This window comes from Monodelphis domestica, chromosome 4 (genome assembly GCF_027887165.1).
Source record: "Monodelphis domestica isolate mMonDom1 chromosome 4, mMonDom1.pri, whole genome shotgun sequence".
NCBI lineage: Eukaryota > Metazoa > Chordata > Mammalia > Didelphimorphia > Didelphidae > Monodelphis > Monodelphis domestica.
Window position 1 is genome coordinate 223092873 of NC_077230.1, and position 20764 is coordinate 223113636.

Below are 20764 nucleotides of genomic sequence, written 5' to 3' on the forward strand. Positions count from 1 at the left end.
TTACCCAATAATCCCAATAACGGGTTTCTTGAGAGAGCAGTATCTTTCAGCAAAGCTGGTCCTTCTTTTCTCCCATCTAAAGACCATGTAATGAGAGTGTTATCCCTTTTTTATATCCTAACATCACATAATTCAAAATCCCAACCCAAAAGTCAGCCACCAATCCTAGGAGAGTTGAACATAAGAGCTATCTCTAAGCAATATCTTTCTTCCCTAAGTATCTTTCTGTCCTGGATATCTCTATGTGCCAAATACGATCGGGCTTTCTGCTCACAGGGCACAACCTAGAGATCCTCCACTTAGAAGCCACAGGCTTTCTGAGATACATCTATTGCAAAATGCTGACTGGCTGGCTTAGAGGAAATTATAGAAATGATAGCTAATATGAGATTACAGAGAAAATAATTATATTTGCAGTGGATTGATCATTTAACATCAGAGCCCTAATCATATCTAGGGTCATATTTTAGAGTTGGGGGTGGGTGGGTCAGGGATTCTAATTTTTTTTTACCTTCTTTCATACATATTAGGCTTTATTTCCTTTCCTGGTAGTTCATATTTTTCTTATCATGCTTCTTTATCCAATAGAGTCTTTATTTCTCCCTTTTGAGCTATGCCCTGGTGATTATGGTGTCCTTTCTTTCGCCTTGTAAGCAGATTTGAGAAGACTATGGTAGAGAAGTCATTGATTCTTCTGATATTTGAAGAAGCATCTAAATGATACAGTAGATAAAGTATTACACTTCATGTCAGAAAGTCTCATAATCCTGAGTTCAAATCTGGCCTCAGGTACTCCCTGGCTATGTGACCCTGGATAACTCACTTAACTTTATTTGCCTCAGTTTCCTCATCTATAAAGGGAGATGAAAAAATAAATGGTAAACCATTTTAATATATTTGCCAAGAAAACTGCAAATGGGGTCATGAAGAGTTGGGACATGACTAAAATAAATCAACAACAAACAACATGATATATGAAGAAGCAGGAAACATAGAACTGACTGTGATGGATTGGCCACTGGCCCCAAGACCAGGCTGTAGATTTCATGGTATGGGGTCAGGGAGAGGGAAGGTGTCTTTCATCTGAGTTTTACCATGCCCAATGTAAAATTTAAGCTGTAGAACTCTGGCAATATGGTGCTTCAAAGAGTCAAATATTTCCACTATATTTTGCTCTCATTGGTTCTTCATAGTCAAAATCCAGAAGTCTCAAAGGTCCCAAGGTTGTGCTAGAGCATGTCATACCATCATCTAGTCCTTTTTTCAACTGTACCCTGGAACCCTGAAGGTGGTCTTCACCTTGAGGAATTTATTGTGTAATAAATAATATCTATTAATCCCTAGTTATTATCAAGTTAAAGAATATATTAAGTGGGGCTCTTGACTTAGATTTCACAGATCTGAAAAGAGTCTATTGATCACTTTCAGTGGTGATCTAGGAACTAAGGTGGGAAAAATTTCATATGATTTCACTAACTTCCAACTGAAATTTAGTATTTCCTTTGATTATTAATGAAAAAAAAACAATATTCTCAGAAGTGATCCACAAGTTCACCTGATTACCAAAGGATCAACAACACAAAAACAGTTAAGAGTCTTTGTTGTAAATAATGTTAATACAAACCAGATTTGCTATAAAGGTATGGTCCAGAATTGTAGAGGGTTTCAATGATACTATATTCATTATGGTAGACAATATTAAACTTACCCAGAATCTGCAGAACCAGCTATTCAACTAAAGCTTAAATTTATAGAATGAAGAAACAGAATTTGAACCTATATCCCCTAATATTTAAAAGCTAGGTCTTTCCCTATTGTTTCCCATTGTCTACTTAGACAAATGAGCTTTACACAATGATTATTAGGAAGACTGACCTGAAGTCGGCAGGATTTTGGCATCTTTTTTAAACAGCAGGATGCATGAAATATTTTTGGGTTTTGAAAACAAACAGTTACAAAAGATTGTGTAAATATGGAGAGAAAAAAGACAGGATATACCCAGGTTTTGATGCCATCCCCTCCCAGAAAGAGCGAGACAGTGAGTCAGGCTATGGTCAGGGGTGATCTTAGCATGGGTACCTGGAAGAATAAGCTTATTAATTCCAGAGAAAGGAAAGAAATGAAAGTTCAGATCCAAAGTCTGACAAGACTAGGGAAGAGGAGAGAAGGCAAGAAGAGAAGAGAGAGAAAACATGTTGTTACTATGTGTAGCCTGCATACCAAGAGAAAGAATGATGATAAGGAGCTATTAAATTAGATTCTGTAACATGAAACTTATCTGAATCATTTGTTTTTTGAGGTCCTCCTAGTTCCTTTGGGTAGAGATTGCCTAAGGTTTGATGTGGCACCATTAGGGCCTAGACCATGGAGTATTTGTGACACTACATAACAATAGCTCCTTGAGAAATAGTTACCAACTTCTTTTGGAAAATCCTCCAGTCCTCTGCCCAGAATAGGTACTCAATAAACCCATGAGATGAGTAAGTAAAGTAAATGATGTTTATGAACCCATAAAAACCATACTCTTATTTGCTTTTTGTTACTAAAATAGTTCTGTGAGGATCTGAAGGGAGGACAACTAACCATGGTATTAAATTCCCTTAAAAAATATTAGTATGTCCTCATTGTTTTCTCCACAGGAAGCCATAGAGCACAAATCCTTTATGTTTGAAGAGAAGAAAATAGAAAAAGGAAATGTAGACAAAGCATTTAAACATGTAGATGAAATAATTGAAGGTAAGTTGTTCTTTATCTGGGATGTCCTTCAGGGAAATACTAATGTGGATTGCAAATTGAGTCTGGAAACATCAATCTGCATGTAATATATACACATAAATACAGATAAATATATATATATATATGTATATATATATAGATAGATAGAGAGAGAGAGAGAGAGAGAGAGAGAGAGAGAGAGAGAGAGAGAGAGAGAGAGAAGAGATATAAAAAACTTGAAATCATAGGAATTGGATACTGGGAGACAACTGAAAAAGGATCAGGACAAATATTTGTCAGATATTCATGTTTGGGGAAGTGAGGAATATGACTAGAGTGTAGAACATGGATGGTGATTCAGGAAAAGAAACTACAGGAGCAGTCTGATTGGTAGAAGGAGAACTAGAAGATATCAGTGTGTCATAGTCTGACTGATAGGAGTGAAACTACAAGCACTAACAGCACTGTCATGAAATCCAGGAGGAGGAATGGTCAAAGTGTTTGATGCAACCTTTTTTTTTTTTAATTCAGAGAATGAGATTTAATGCAGGCAAGGATTCTAAGAAAATTTTCTGATAGTGAATATCAATAATTGTTTTACAAATCATTATTTTAAGCATTAGAGAGTAAATGGAATGCCCAGGGTTACCCATCTAGTAAATATTTTAGAGGAAGCATTTGAACCTTGGCCTTCCTATCTCGTAGACATTATCCACTATACCAGACTGAGTCTATAAACAAACACAATGTAGGAAACTGATTATGGTGGCTCAATTTGTTAATATTTTTAAAGTGACTTTATCATGATGTATAAGAAAAGTACTATTTATATTCATTCTGTAATTGAAGAAACTGATATCCAAGGAGATAAAATCACTTATATATATATATGGTCACAAAGTTAATAATCTCTCCTGGAATCAAAATTTGACCCCAAATCTCCTCATGCTATAAAATATTACTACCTCTCATCATAACTATCAAATATATTCCAAATTTCTTTGGCTGTGTTTGCCATATGGAAATTTACTAAATAGTCATATAATAAAAATCTGTGAGGTTGGAGACTTCTTAAACTCCACTCCATAATTTAGATATCTTCCTGCATCTGCATAGTCTCGTGTAGACCAATTGAGGTAGCAGTAACAGGAACTAAGTTTCAGTTTCTTTTTCATTTGTGTTGGTCATTGAAGAGCTATAAAGTCAGTAATAAAGCTAAAACCAACCAAAATATTTTATGACTAACACATTGAGTCTCCATAAATCTGATAAACTGAAACCCAAGATCGAGAAAAGAAAATCTAAGGGTCCATTTGATAGCATTACTTAAAGACTAGGACCAAATAAGAAATTACCTTAGCTCACTTCATCCAAAAAGCTATGTCCATTGACTCCCATATCTTTAAAACAAACTACCCTCAATGAAGCATGCTACTCATCTCCTGACACAGAGCTGAGATAACTGGGCATAGATTGGGACATATATGTTTTGGACATGGTCAATATAGGAATTTGTATTATTTAGCTATATGATTTTCTAAAAAAGTTTTGGTCATTTATCTTTTCTTCAGCTGGAGATAGAGGAAGAGAAAATCAACTTTTGTTTATTGAAAATAAACTTTTTAACATCTCTGATTAGTTAATATCATAGGATCATAAACATTCAGTTGAACCTAGCAAAACATTAATAAATAGCAATAATAAAAAAGTAAACATTTAAAGGAAATCAGGAATATGTGGCAAGCTAGGAAGAACTCAAATATCATACCAAGAGAAGATGTGTATATGTGTATCAAACTCCATTATGAGACTGACTTTGCCTTCATCTTGTAAGATCTTTTTGAAAAAGAAAAGAAGTTTGTGAAACAATGTTGTCAAATAATAGAATGAGTTATCCTGAAAGGAAATAAATCCTGATTCTGGGACTAATTTTGCCTAAATGGAACTTAATTGGTATGAGTCACAAGTACCCTATAGGGATTAGGAATATATGACAATATGAGTTCTTTCTCAGTTAAATAGGCCTTACATGATGTTCAAGGGTCAATGCTTTAACACAGTGGAGAATAAAATATCTAATATGAATGAATAACAGTCCTCACATGGTAAACACAGTCCAATTTGTAAGAATTTGTATGTGTCCCAGGAGAGGAATATGACACACTCTATCAAAGAAGGATGTCAGTTGTGGAGTGCAATATTAGTAATGGCATCATATCACTTTTTTAATTTCAAAAAACAGAACAAATGTAAAGTTTTAGATCTGAATCTGTCAAGATAATTATAGATCAGCAGCATTAATGTCTGTATGTTTCAGAAAAGATTTTATCAATTCTAAAGAAATTAGAGAAGAGTATGCCATTCACAAAAGAAAAGGAAGAGTAGAGATTTTCTCAATTTATATAAAAGTTACCAGTACAGCACAAGGTAGAAATAATAATTTTTAAATGAAATATTTATTCTCTGACAAAGCCAACCTAAAACTTTTTAGAAAGTTACAGAAGTTAAGTTCCCATCACAGAAGACAGTGTTGAGGTTAACAGTCTGTATCATGGCTTCTCCACCTTTTTTATGTGCCATGGGCCCCCTTTGGCAATATAATGATGCCTATGGAACTCTTCTCAGAATAATGCTTTTAAATACATAAGATAAAAACACAAGATCATCAAGGAAATCAATTACAGTGAAAGAAAAATATAATTGTTTTTTCTAAGTTCACAAACATCTCTGATATCTAATCAGACCTTTTTGGGATTCATGGTTAATCTGGTTGTTAACTATGTTAAAAATTCTTGGTTACCACTGATTCATAGAAAGTTAGAGATGGAGAGGACCTTAGACAACATCCAGACTGATGTCTTCATATTATAGATAAGAAATCTGAGGCAGAGAGAAGCTAAATCATTTGTCTAAGGTCAGAGAGCTAGTTACAGATGGAGTCAGGATTAGATTATGTCATTTAAATAAAAAGAAATAAAATAATCACTCAAAGCTAAAATGGGTTTCTTTATAAGAATGAAAGTAATAAATGGTTATAACCTAGTAAAGATTTTCTTTTCCTTATATTCATAACAGATGAAGTCCATGTTGGAGGGCAAGAACATTTTTATATGGAAACACAAACAACTTTGGTTTTCCCAACAGGAGAAGATAATGAAATGGTGATATTCATAGGAACACAGTTTCCAACCCATGTTCAGGTAAAAAAGGAGCATTTTTAGAAGGCTAGGTTTTCTTTGTGTTTTTGGACCATACCATTAAGTTTGTTATTTGATGGATTGCATTGCAGTATCATCATACTAAGGACAAATGATACTATGGTCTTTGGATTCCATATCATCACCTATTTTTTCCCTAATGTATTAACTACTGATTAAATTCAGGATTTTAAAAGCAGAAACAAAACTAGGGCAGGCAATTCCTTTAAAAGACTTTCAAAATAATTAAAAGGTTTCATACAATCCCAAATCCTAGGAATTAGCTTTTATATAGATATATAAAAAGCTCATCTGTTTAACCTTAACTTTCTCTTCTTCCTTCCTTCCTTCCTTCCTTCCTTCCTTCCTTCCTTCCTTCCTTCCTTCCTTCCTTCCTTCCTTCCTTCCTTCCTTCCTTCCTTCCTTCCTTCCTTCCTTCCTTCCTTCCTTCCTTCCTTCCTTCCTTCCTTCCTTCTTTCCTTCCTTCCTTTCTTCCTTCCTTCCTTCCTTCCTTTTACTTCTCCCCTATTTATTTTTTTAAATTTTTGAAATCCCTACCTTCTCTTATAATTAATTCAGAATATTGGTTCCAAGGCAGAAGGGTGATAAGGACGGGGCAACTGAGGCCACATGATTTGCCCACAGTCACAGAGCAATGAAGTATCTAAAGTTAGATTTGAATCCAGGACCTCCTATCTCCAGGACTGGCTCTCTATCTACTGAGGTACCTATATGCTCCCTATTATTTTTTTAATGGAAAAAGCATTCTCAGTCACTTAGTCTTACAAACTTAATGTCATCCTTAACTAATTTTACACTCACATTTACCCCATATATCCAAATTATATCCAGTATGTTGTGATGTTTTGTAGTTTCTACTTTCATATAGTTTATATATGTTCTCTTCCCTATACTCACACAGCCACAACCCTAGTTCAAGTCTTCTTTACTTTATTCCTCTGGTTAAAAGTCTCCCAACAGTCAATCTTCCACTCAACTGCCAAAGTGATAATTCTAAAGCACAAGTCTGACTATGTTGTTTCTTCCCATCTACACTTATCAATAATTTCTAGTGACTCTTACATCTTGTAGAATCAATTATAAAATTCTCTTTTTGACATTTAAAGACTTTCATAATCTCTCCCCTTATGATAATTCAGCAACATTGGTTGTTCCTTGAACAGGACAGACTACATCTCCTAACTATTGTAAAAATAAATTGGCGAGTTATAAAAATAAAATATGTAGATGAATAAACTCTTCCAATATAGGTTCAAAACTTTTCAAAACTGTTTAACTCACCAATCAGGTTCAAACTGTTCAGATACTTTCAGATGCTTTTGATAGAGGTAATCAAAAAATATCCTCAGTGATGAAGTGAATCTCAAATATGAACTTCCCTTTAGGACCAGGTGCAAGGACACTAAAGAGACTTATTATAAACAGAAAATATTTATTGAAATATATAAGGATAAATAAGGGATTTCTAATTCTAAGGGACTCTAAATCCACCCAGGTTCTGAAAGGAACCACTTCTCCTATGATTCACAGGCTACACCAATCCTCCTTGATCTGACTAATCCAAATTTATACTATCTAAATAAAAACTACTGCTATTATCATTATAAATCTTATTTTCACCTTCAAATTACAAAATATTAAAAGCTAGCTTGTTGAGTCTCAACAAGAATCCAGTTAGGACCAATCGATAAAACCACAATAGACAGTTAATTGTGTTTCCCAAGTTGGAAAAGGAAAACACTGAGCTCCTTCAGATCTTTCCCTCAGGCAGAGAGAGGGGCAAAGATGTTACCTTCTCCAACCCTGAGAGTTTCTGAGAGTGTGTCTCTGCCAACTGCCCGAGAGTGTAATTGACATAGAAAAATGGCTATAACTGTCACATCTAAAATTAACATGCTCTCCCAGGTCTGCTTCAAAGTCTAGTTCTTTTCTCAAGCTAGTCACTTTACTTATTATCCCTAAACTAATAAAACAATACTTATTTTCTAATATCATCCTTACACTATACCTTTTCTTTGACCTTCGCTCATGCTTAGAATATCCTCATTTCTTCCACTTTTTAGCTTCCCTCAACTCCTTTAAAACTCAATTAAAATTCCTTATTTTTTCAAATTTAAATGTATTTATTTGTTGATATGTTACATTAAATTACCTAGGTAAGTCTCCCCATCCCATTCTTCCCACCATTAAAGAAGGCATCATTTGACAGAAAGATGTATGTCTGTATAAAACTATGCCCTGCTTATTTTTATTTATCAGTTTTTTTTCTCTAGAAGTGGACTACACAAATCCTTCAAACAATATTTATTTTGCTATATATAATGTTCTCTTGATTCTGTTAATATTACTTCTTAATTTGATGCAGATCTTTCTATGCTTTTCCCCAAAATTCACTTGTTTATAATTTCTTACATGATAGTAGTTTTCCATCATAATCATATGCTACAACTTGTTTAACCTTTTCACAATAATGGAAATCCCTTTAATTTCTAGTTCTATGCCATCACAAAAAGAGAACTGCTATAATTATTTTAGATGATATAGTTACTTTTCCTTTTTCTCTGATCACATTAGGAAATAAACCTAATAATTTTCTGGTTCAAAAAGGTATACATAGCTTTATAACTCTTTGTGCATAATTCCAGATTGCTCTCCAAAATGTTTAGACTCATCTCTCATGCTCAGAATGCTCTTTCTCCTCATTTCTTCCACTTCTCAGCCTTTCTGAACTCCCTTAAAACTCAGTTAATACCCTTCCCTTTTCAGAAGTCCTTTCCAGGCATGATCATAACTACAAATACTTTCCCTCTGGGGTTACCTTTAGTTACACTGAAAATATTTTGAGGACAGTTAGTGTTTCTTGTTTCTTCCATTAGAATGCTTATTCTTAGGGGTCAGTGGGCATACTTTTCCCTTTCTTTTCATTTCAAAATTTAGCATACTGCTTGGGACCTAGCAAGCCCTTAAGAAAGACTGGTTGACTCACTGACATGTAATTAGTTACTACTCTAATTTTCAATTTATCCAAAAAAATTAATCCATATCCTTCTTTCAGGACTTCACAGCTGCTGCCTTGGGTGTCCCAAGGAACAAGATCATGTGCCACATGAAAAGAACTGGTGGAGCCTTTGGAGGGAAAGTTACCAAGCCTGCCCTGCTGGGAGCTATTGCTGCAGTGGCTGCTCACAAGTAATGTTTTCCTGTAACTACTCACTATAACAATTATTCATTTAAGGGAAGTTATGGATCTCAGTGAAGAAAGCACTGGCCTTAGGAGTTGGGAAGGCCTGAATTCAAATCCTGCCTTGGACACTTAATAGCTGTGTAACCTTTCCATATATTTTTTCTATAGGGATTCTACAGGGATAATAATTGTATCTATCTCCAAGAATGGTTATGAGGAACAAGTTATAGAACAAGTGCTTTGGAATCCATAAAACACTATATATCTATATATATCTATATATCTATATATACTATATATATACATATCAATAATAAGAAAAATTCTAGTACTAAATATGATCTTCTGGTCTTAATAATTCTAGGCATTTTCTTTTTTTTTTAAACATTATTTTATTTGGTCTTTTTCATACATTATTCACTGGAAACAAAGATCATTTTCTTTTCCTCCCCTCCCCACCCCCCCGCCTTTCCCTCTCCCATAGCCAACGCATGATTCCACTGGTTATCACATGTGTTTTTGACTTGAACCCATTTCCCTGTTGTTGGAATTTGCATTATAGTGTTCATTTAGAGTCTCTCCTCAGTCTTATCTCCTCCAACCCTGTAGTCAAGCAGTTGCTTTTCATCGGTGTTTTTACTCCCACAGTTTATCCTCTGCTTGTGGGTAGTATTTTTTTTAGATCCCTGCAGATTGTTCAGGGAAATTGCATTGATACTAATGGAGAAGTCCATCACCTTTGATTGTACCACAATGTATCAGTTTCTGTGTATAATGTTTTCCTGGTTCTGCTCCTTTTGCTCTGCTTCACTTCCTGGAGGTTGTTCCTGTCTCCATGGAATTCCTCCACTTTATTATTCCTTTTAGCACAATAGTATTCCATCACCAACATATACCACAATTTGTTCAGCCATTCCCCAATTGAACGGCATCCCCTCATTTTCCAATTTTTGGCCACCACAAAGAGCGCAGCTATGAATATTCTTGTACAAGTCTTTTTGTCCATTATCTCTTTGGGGTACAAGCCCAGCAGTGCTATGGCTGGATCAAAGGGCAGACATTCTTTTATCGCCCTTTGGGCATAGTTCCAAATTGCCCTCCAGAATGGTTGGATCAATTCACAACTCCACCAGCAATGAATTAATGTCCCCACTTTGCCACATCCCCTCCAGCATTCATTACTTTCCATAGCTGTCATGCTAGCCAATCTGCTAGGTGTGGGGCGATACCTCAGAGTTCTTTTGATTTGCATCTCTCTGATTATGAGAGATTTAAAACACTTTTTCATGTGCTTACTAATGGTTTTGTTTTCTTTCGCTGAAAATTGCCTATCCATGTCCCTTGCCCATTTATCAATTGGAGAATGGCTTGATTTTTTGTACAATTGATTTAGTTCTTTATAAATTTTAGTAATTAAACCTTTGTCAGAGGTTTTTATGAAGATTGTTTCCCAGTTTGTTGCTACCCTTCTGATTTTGGTTACATTGGTTTTGTTTGTACAAAAACTTTTTAATTTGATGTAATCCAGATTATTTATTTTGCATTTTGTAACTCTTTCTAATTCTTGCTTGGTTTTGAAGTATTTCCCTTCCCAAAGGTCTGACATGTATATTATTCTGTGTTCGCCTAATTTTCTTATAGTTTCCTTCTTTATGTTCAAGTCATTCACCCATTTTGAATTTATCTTGGTGTAGGGTGTGAGGTGTTGATCTAAGCCTAATCTTTCCCACACTGTCCTCCAATTTTCCCAGCAGTTTTTATGAAATAGTGGATTTTTGTCCCAAAAGCTGGGATCTTTGGGTTTGTCATATACTGTCTTGCTGAGGTTGCTTGCCCCCAGTCTATTCCACTGAACCTCCTTTCTGTCTCTTAGCCAGTACCAAATTGTTTTGATGACCACTGCTTTGTAATATAGTCTGAGATCTGGGACTGCAAGACCCCCTTCCTTTGTATTTTTTTTCATTATTTCCCTGGATATCCTTGATCTTTTGTTCTTCCAAATGAACTTTGTTATAGTTTTTTCTAAATCAGTAAAAAAAAATTTTGGAAGTTCCATGGGTATGGCACTAAATAGATAGATGAGTTTGGGTAGGATGGTCATTTTTATTATATAGGCTCGTCCTACCCATGAGCAGTTAATGTTCTTCCAATTGTTCAAGTCTAGTTTTAGTTGTGTGGAAAGTGTTTTGTAGTTGTGTTCATATAGATCCTGTGTTTGTCTCGGGAGATAGAGTCCTAAGTATTTTATTTTGTCTAGGGTAATTTTGAATGGGATTTCTCTTTCTAGTTATTGCTGCTGAGCTCTGTTGGAATTATATAGAAATGCTGATGACTTATGTGGGTTTATTTTGTATCCTGCAACTTTGCTAAAGTTGTTGATTATTTAGATTAGCTTTTTGGTTGAATCTCTAGGATTCTTTAAGTAGACCATCATGTCATCTGCAAAGAGCGATAATTTGGTTTCCTCCTTGCCTATTTTGATGCCTTCAATTCCTTTATCTTCTCTAATTGCTACTGCTAGGGTTTCTAATATAATGTCAAATAATAGAGGTGATAATGGGCATCCTTGTTTCACTCCTGATCTTAATGGGAATGGATTTAGTTTATCCCCATTGCAGATGATATTAGCTGATGGTTTTAGATATATACTTTTTATTATTTTTAGGAATGACCCTTCTATTCCTATGCTTTCTAGTGTTTTTAGTAGGAATGGGTGTTGTATTTTATCAAAGGCTTTTTCTGCATCTATTGAGATAATCATGTGGTTCTTGTTGGTTTGCTTGTTGATGTGGTCAATTATGTGGATAGTTTTCCTAATGTTGAACCAGCCCTGCATCCCTAGTATAAATCCTACTTGATCATGGTGGATGACCCTTCTAATCACTTGCTGGAGTCTTTTTGCTAGTATCCTATTTAAGATTTTTGCATCTATATTCATTAGGGAGATTGGTCTATAATTTTCTTTCTCTGTTTTTGGCCTGCCTGGTTTTGGAATCAGTACCACGCTTGTGTCATAAAAGGAGTTTGGTAGAACTCCCTCTTTGCTTATTATGTCAAATAGTTTGTATAGTATTTGAATTAACTGTTCTCTGAATGTTTGATAGAATTCACTGGTGAATTCATCAGGCCCTGGGGATTTTTTCTTAGGAAGTTCTTTGATTGCCTGTTGGATTTCGTTTTCTGATATGGGATTATTTAAGAAAACTATTTCTTGCTTCCGGGTAATCATGGCTGCAATCTAGACGCCACACGCTTCCTCTCCCCGGCACCGAACTAAATAGACTACATCAAAGGAGCATAAAATCACCTTTGGAGGAACAGAAGGACTCCCCAGTACCCCACAGAGGCAAAGGTACGTGGGGTTTGAACATTTCCACACTAAAATAAGAAGGAAAAGCTTGCACAGAAAAGTGAACTGAGCCACCCTTCCCCTACCCCACCTCCCCCACTAAACCAGAGTGAGCTACCTGAGCGCTCACCGGGACAGCGAGTGAGTGGGGAGCGTCTCTGTCTGGGGGGGCACTCCAGGGTCCTTGGGATCTGGGGACTGCCAGGAAAAAACGTCTCAGGGCGCTTTCACTCGAGAACCCAGCGGAACTGTTCTTGGGGCAGGCTGCGCTGAACACCGCGCGCTGATTATCTGGGCGGAGCTGAATACCTGGGCTCAGAGTCTGGGAAGAACTAGTCTGAAGCAACCTAAATTCACAGAAAAACCGCTCATATAACCCAGACCCCAGACCAAAAAGGAAAGGGGAATAAAACCACCAAAGGGATGGCTCACATGGCCCAAAATCAAGCCTCCAGGAAGAAAGGGAAAAAAGTGACTATTGAAAACTTTTATGGTGGAAGTACCCAAGGAAAAGAGGAGAATGAGGAGGAAATCCAAAAAAATTCAGAACACGCCTCCCAAAATGGAAACTATCAACAAGCTCTGGAAGATCTCAAACTGGAACTTATCCAAAAGATGGAAACCTGGAAAGAAAAATGGGAGAAAGAGATCAGCTGTCTGACAGATAAGAATGCTCAATTGGAAAAAGAACTTGAAGCATCCAATAGAAGGGCAGACAAGGCTGAAAAGCAAAACCAGTCCCTAATGACCAGAATTAAGCACCTCGAAGAAAGCGAGATGATAAAACAGCAAGAATCAATAAAGCAAACCCAAATAATTAATGAATTGGAAGAAAACATAAAATATCTCACTGAGAAGGTCACACACCTGGAGAACAGAGGAAGACGAGAAAATCTCCGTATCATCGGTCTCCCAGAAAAACCAGAGGTAAACAACAAATTGGATATTATTCTACAGGAGATTATAAAAGAAAATTGCCCCCACGTTCTGGAGCAAGGGGGCAAAATAGAAATAGAAAGGATTCATAGAACACCTTCTATACTAAATCCCCAAAAGACAACGCCTAGGAATGTAATTGCCAAATTCAAGAGCTTCCAAGTAAAGGAGAAAATCCTACAAGAAGCCAAGAAGAAGAGCTTCAGATATAAGGGGGCTCCCATAAGGATCACACACGACTTAGCGGCTAATACACTAAGAGACCGCAAAGCATGGAACACGATATTTAGAAAGGCAAGAGAGCTGGGTCTCCAACCAAGAATCAACTACCCAGCAAAACTGACTATATACTTCCAGGGGAAAGTATGGGCATTCAACAAAATAGAAGATTTCCAAGCATTTGCTAAGAAAAGACCAGAGCTCTGTGGAAAGTTCGATATCCAAGCACAGAAAGCAAGAGAAACATGAAAAGGTAAATATGAAAGAAAGGGAAAAGGAGATAAATCTTATCTTTTTCTTTAAGTCAAACTCTCTTCTATAAGGACTACATTTACATCAAATTATATATATATTAATATGTGGGGAAAATGTTTTGTGTAACTCTCATAAATTGTATCATCATAAGAGTAGTTAGAAGAAACATGCATAGGGAAAGATTGGGGCATTAAGAAGATTTGGGGAAAGTTGGGGCAAAGAAAGGAAAAGGGAGGGGGGAACCGTGATAATACCAAGATTAACTTCAAGAAATAGGGGGGGAATCAATAGAATAATCTTTCCCATATAAAGATACACATGGGAAGGGGAGGGGAAGAACTCTCATATGAGAAGGAGAGGAAGAGAGCGTGAAGTGGAATTACTTAAACCTTACTCTCAGTGAAATCAAATCTGAGAGGGAAGAACATCTAGATCCAGTGGGATCCTGAATTCTATCTTATCCATTAGGGCAAGAAAGAAAGGAAAATCAAGGAGGGGGAGGAGGGAGGGAGTACAAAAAGGGAGGGAAGGAGAGGGGGGAGGGGAAGGGAGCATAAAAAGGGAGGGGATAGAAAGGGAAGCATCTCAAGGGAGGGGACTAGGGGGACTGACCTAAAGTAAATCACTGGTTCAAAAGGAAAAAGCTAAAGAAGAAAGGTCAGAACTAGGGGAAGATATGAAAATGCCAGCAAATCCACAAATAACAATCATAACTTTGAACGTGAATGGGATGAACTCACCCATAAAACGTAGACAAATAGCAGATTGGATTAGAACCCAAAACCCTACCATATGTTGTCTTCAAGAAACACATATGAGACGGGTTGACACTCACAAGGTTAGAATTAAAGGTTGGAGTAAGACCTTTTGGGCCTCAACCGATAGAAAGAAGGCAGGAGTTGCAATCATGATATCTGACAAAGCCAAAGTACAAATAGACCTGATCAAAAGGGATAGGGAAGGTAAATATATTCTGCTAAAAGGAAGTATAGACAATGAGGAAATATCACTAATCAACATGTATGCACCAAATGGTATAGCATCCAAATTTTTAATAGAGAAACTAGGAGAATTGAAGGAGGAAATAGACAGTAAAACCATATTAGTGGGAGACTTGAACCAACCACTATCAAATTTAGACAAATCAAACCAAAAAATAAATAAGAAAGAGGTAAAAGAGGTGAATGAAATCTTAGAAAAATTAGAATTAATAGACATATGGAGAAAAATAAATAGGGACAAAAAAGAATACACCTTCTTTTCAGCACCACATGGCACATTCACAAAAATAGATCATACACTAGGTCATAGAAACATGGCACTCAAATGCAGAAAAGCAGAAATATTAACTGCAGCCTTTTCAGATCACAAGGCAATTAAAATATTGATCGGCAAGGGTACATGGAGACCCAAATCAAAAATTAATTGGAAATTAAATAACATGATACTCCAAAATCGGATAGTTTGAGAAGAAATCATAGAAACAATTAACAATTTCGTTGAAGAAAATGACAACGGTGAAACATCCTTTCAAACCTTATGGGATGCAGCCAAGGCAGTACTTAGAGGAAAATTCATATCCCTGAGTGCATATATTAACAAATTAGGGAGGACAGAGACCAAGGAATTGGAAATGCAAATCAAAAAACTTGAGAATGAACAAATTAAAAACCCCCAGAAGAAAACCATACTAGAGATCCTAAAAATTAAGGGAGAAATTAATAAAATAGAAAGTGACAGAACTATTGAGCTAATAAACAAGACTAGAAGCTGGTACTTTGAAAAAACAGACAAAATAGACAAAGTACTGGTTAATTTAATTAAAAAAAGGAAAGAAGAAAGGCAAATTAATAGCATCAAGGATGAAAAGGGGGATCTCACCTCCAATGAAGAGGAAATTAAGGCAATCATTAAAAACTACTTTGCCCAACTATATGGCAATAAATATACCAACCTCAGGTTGGCTCTCAGCGCTCTCAGCGCTCAGGTAGCTCATTCTGGTTTAGTGGGGGAGGTGGGGTGGGGGAAGGGCGGCTCAGTTCACTTTTCTGTGCAAGCTTTTCCCCCTTATTATAGTGTGGAAATGTTCAAGCCCCATGTACCTTTGCCTCTGTGGAGTACTGGGAGTACTGGGGTGTCCTTCTGTTCCTCCAAAGGTGATTTTCATGCTCCTTTGATGTAGTCTATTTCGTTCGGTGCCGGGGAGAGGAAGTGTGTGGCGTCTAGATTGCAGCCATGATTACCCGGAAGTCCTAGGCATTTTCTTTAGCCATATTTTGGCTTCATTATCTTCAAAATATTATATTTGTCTGATTCTGCCCAAAATTTTATTTTTTGAGTGAGAATGGGAAGTAAAACTATATTGTAAAATTTATCCACAAAGTAATAGCTAATTTAGAGGACCTACAAATACCTGGCAATGGATCCTCTTAGTTTTGTATTATTAGCAGTGTTTTTTTTTTGAAGGGGAGAGAGGATATCAAAAATTTCTAAGAATCACAAATATTCTCTCTATTACAGCATTTTCTGTAATACTCCATAGATTACAGAATATGGAAGAAAAGCATGGAAGTGTCCATTGTGATGTTTATACACCTAATTCCATGATAGATATGTGCTTATCTTACACACATTGAATCTGTTAATTAGGAGTTGGACTGTACATCTGGATTGTTCTCAACAATTCACAGGAATAGATTCTTCCTTGAATCAAGAGACAATTTATTAGGCTCACAAGCTTTAACATTATGTTGATCATATTGGGGCAGGGTGAACTCCAAAAATTTTTTATTAGAGAGATATTTGTTCTTTTTATGACTAATTTGGCTGAATTTTCCTTGATTTTAGGTGTTTCCATCCCTAATGTACATAAAACACAATTGGAGAGAGAAACTAAAAAGGAGAAAATAGGGCTATTTGGGGAGAAACACAGTCACACATAGAAACAGAAAAGTGTGAATAGAAATAGAGCATTCCACTTCAGTGAAAGTCATTCCTGAGACAGCTATCTGAGTCATTTGCACCACAAGACACAAGACTTTTTCTCTGACTCCTACTGGCTCTCAAACCTCTCTAAAACAGAAATTATGCATGGAAGATAAAGCAACTTAAACTGCCTTCCTAGTCTAGAATATCTGGACTCCAAAGATAGTAATTCTTGCCCCTTCCAACAAAAGCCATCAATTGATACTCACTAATTATGAGCTTACTCATCATCCCCAAGTTCCTATGATATTGGCAATGAGACTGTACTAACATAATCAAGGAAATGGCATGGACTTGCAACAAAACTCACCCCCATAACACAATTCATTTCCTTGTTTCCAGGGCTATGGAGACCTTGATTCCAGGCTTTACCATGGCTCATAGACCTTCAGGAACAAAAGCTTTCTGGGGGATGCCATCTTATTGCACCATTCTGCAAAGTTCTGAATTATTGGTGCTGGGCTTGGGAGTAGAGGAACAGAAAAAAATATGACAGCTCACCAGGACAAGACATCATGCATATTAATGGGAAGAGGGGTTATAGAGTTGGTACTTTACTAAGACTAAGAAAAAAATAACATCCAGTGGGGCCATTTCTGACCTTCTGCAGGTCACTTGGGACAAGGACAGATGCTGGAGACCTGTGAATTATGCAGCATGGGGGGAGGCTAAGACACTTCAAGATAGAGCTTCTAAAGAAACCACCATTAAAGGGAAGTCAGAAAGTGAATAAGTAAAAATCAGAATGAAAATGACTGAAATTACTGACAATATCAGGAAAAAGACAAAAAGAACCTTGAAAATAAATGACTAAATCATCAGGTTAAACAATCACAAAAGGAAATATAGCTTTTGAATCTAGTAAACAAGTCCAAAAATATATGAATAAGTACCGTAAGGCAAAGGAAATTTATCTCATGCTTGATGGGACAGAGGACCCTGACGAATGTGAGGTGAACATGAAACTACAACACATTGTTTCTCTGTGGTTCAAAAGAGCTACTAAATGTTTTTTTCCCCCTTGAAGATTGATAGTCCTATTGTTTTAGAGTAAAAAATAATCATTAATTTGAAAACAAGTAATATTGGAGAGATGAAGGAAAATATAAACCTAAATCTCATAACTTTAGATGTGAATTGATTAAACAATCCATTAAAATGAAGAAAGAATGAAGATTGGCTAAGAAAATAAAACCATATAATATATTGCTTGCATCAAACATATTTTAAAAACAAATACCCAAAATAAAACTGGGGATGTGGGAAAAACTATATGGATCAAATTAAAAAAATTTGAATTGCAATTATACTGAAAAATAGCTATACCTTATGTATGGTACTCAGCCAGATTGTGGACTAGTAAATATAATCTGGACTGAAAGAGTTTTGTTGGATCTACTTTAGGTTAATTTTGTTTTGATCCTAAACAATTTTGGTCATCAAATTGTAGCATAATGCAACATGTCCTCATGCAAAGCAAAGAATTTAATAATTATATTTGTAGTTCACCAGGTGGGAGGCTTCCCTTTTCAAAGGAAGAGGCTTTCCTTTTCAAAGTAGACAAATTTAGGGTCTTAAAAAACGTCCCACCCCTGCCTTCCTGAGGCTTAAGGCCAGTTTAATGAACTTTTCTTTTACTCCTTGATATGCAATTGTGAAAGGAGATTCTTCAGATAGATATGATGGATTCTTCATAAGTACTCCCAGAGAATAGCATACTCATAGTAATTAATAGTGTAATTTTCCCTCTGCAGGACTGGCCACCCAATTCGTTTCATGTTGGAACGATGTGATGACATGCTAATAACTGGTGGTCGCCACCCAATACTTGCAAAATTTAAAGTAAGTGGGGATAATAATACATTGCCTAATCATAGTTCAGAAGGTCAAATATTTTCAATAATAGCAATAATAACCACCACTACTACCACAAGAAAAATTATCTTTTCATTTAGATAAGACTTCCAAAGTTATAAAAAATTAGTGGTGCCATATTTGTCTGACAAATTATGAATAGAGAGAGTTAAAACTTCAGCACCATATTTGATAAAATGTATCATATTCCAAATTATTGAATTATGAAGAAAATTAGAAAATATTCAATGTAGCTAATGGTTTCAAAATTATCTTCCTCCTAATTTATATTTCATTTTAATGGCATATCCTTATCCATTCATTACAGATGTATGATATTTCAGCCAAAATACAGAACCATATTAATTAAAAAGAAGTCCTTGACATATATAACGATGACATGATTATAAAGATTTCTCTCTCATGCTTTATATTTATAAATACCCATATATGTACTATATATGTTTGTGTGTGTGTGTGTGTGTGTGTGTGTGTGTATATATATATATATATATATATATATATATAGATAGATAGAGAGAGAGAGAGAGAGAGAGAGAGGGGGGGTATCTACAGATATAGTTCTATGTAGATATAAACATATTTATAGATATCTATATAGATAGATGATGTATAGATAGAAAAGATACATTTATATGTATATTGTGTGAGAGAAATTTACTTAAGGGAGAAGGGATATATACCCAGAAGTGGTAAAGGTCAAACTTGTGGAAGATCAAAAAGTCATTCTCATAACAACTTCAAGTCATCAATACAGGCTATCAGTTAGGTCCTAACTCTTTCAGGTCAGAAAACCCTCTCTGAGCTCTCTTAGAACAAAGAAGTAGCTTATATCTCCAGAGCTCCACTAAAGTTGTATGACAATATTTAGGAGTCAATAATTACAACTTAAAATAGCTATGCTATGGGATTTGACAACTGTGATCTTGTTTTTTTTTTTAATATTGCAAAGTTAACCTACTAAATTTAAGTTATGCATATATAATTTGCTGATATCCTTATTAACATATTGCAGGTAGGATTCATGAAAAATGGCAAGATCAAAGCTGTGGATATTCAGTATTTTACCAATGCTGGATGTACGGCTGATGAGTCTGAAATGGTATGTTTCTAATAAAAACCATGACTTCAGAGCTCAGAAATTAACTATATACAATTTAGGATATGCCCATCCTATTCATATTCTGTCTGAATTTAGTTCTGTTTTATGCTTTTCTACATTAATGTATGAGTACAACAAAATCTTTTAGTTTAGCATTCAATTCAAAGTTAAAATGTTTTTATTTCTAATAGATGTGTACTGTTTCTTTTCAATTCAGGTTTTAGAGTTCATAGTACTGAAATCTGAAAACGCTTATGATATTCCCAACTTTCGGTGCAGGGGTAGAGCCTGTAAAACAAATTTGCCATCCAACACAGCCTTCAGGGGATTTGGCTTCCCACAAGGAACTTTGGTGGTTGAAAATTACATAACAGCTGTGGCAATCAAATGTGGTTTATTACCAGAAAAGGTAAATAAGTAAATAATGATTGATAACATTACTAAAGAAGATTTAATGATCAGACAGAATAAAACTCCTGTGCATACACAAATAGAAAATCAGTTTTCATAGGTTCCATGTGTAAAGGTCTTTTTCTTCCCAACATTAAAATACATTAAATATAACTTAAATATGATGTATTTAGTTTCTGTCTTCATGATTTAATTGTCTTCTCTCTTAGGTTAGGGACATGAACATGTACAAAACACCTAACACAACCGCTTATAAAGAACCATTTAATCCAGAGCCATTGCTAAAATGTTGGAAACAGTGTTTGGAGAAATCTTCATTCCAGAGTAGGAGAACAGCCATAGAAGAATTTAACAAGAAAAATGACTGGAAAAAGCGAGGGATTGCTATTATTCCCATGAAATTTACAGTTGGAGTCCCTCATACAAGTGAAAGTCAGGTGAGTCTTGGAAAGACATAGCATTACAATAAAGCCTTTTCCAAATTGTTGAAGAAAATATATATGAATAAAACCTTT

At 35.6% G+C, this 20764-nt stretch overlaps 1 protein-coding gene across 2 annotated transcripts in view; it reads left to right on the plus strand.

The window, feature by feature from the left end:
• The window catches only part of AOX4 (aldehyde oxidase 4), a 106263-nt gene that overhangs the window by 60777 nt on the left and 24722 nt on the right, over positions 1-20764 (plus strand). For both annotated transcript variants that reach the window (XM_007494592.3, NM_001291668.1), the window contains exons 20-26: positions 2640-2736; positions 5791-5915; positions 8989-9122; positions 18616-18703; positions 19752-19838; positions 20056-20247; positions 20459-20686. In XM_007494592.3, coding sequence (XP_007494654.1) covers positions 2640-2736; positions 5791-5915; positions 8989-9122; positions 18616-18703; positions 19752-19838; positions 20056-20247; positions 20459-20686 — 951 coding nt within the window. The remainder of the gene's footprint in view (positions 1-2639; positions 2737-5790; positions 5916-8988; positions 9123-18615; positions 18704-19751; positions 19839-20055; positions 20248-20458; positions 20687-20764) is intronic.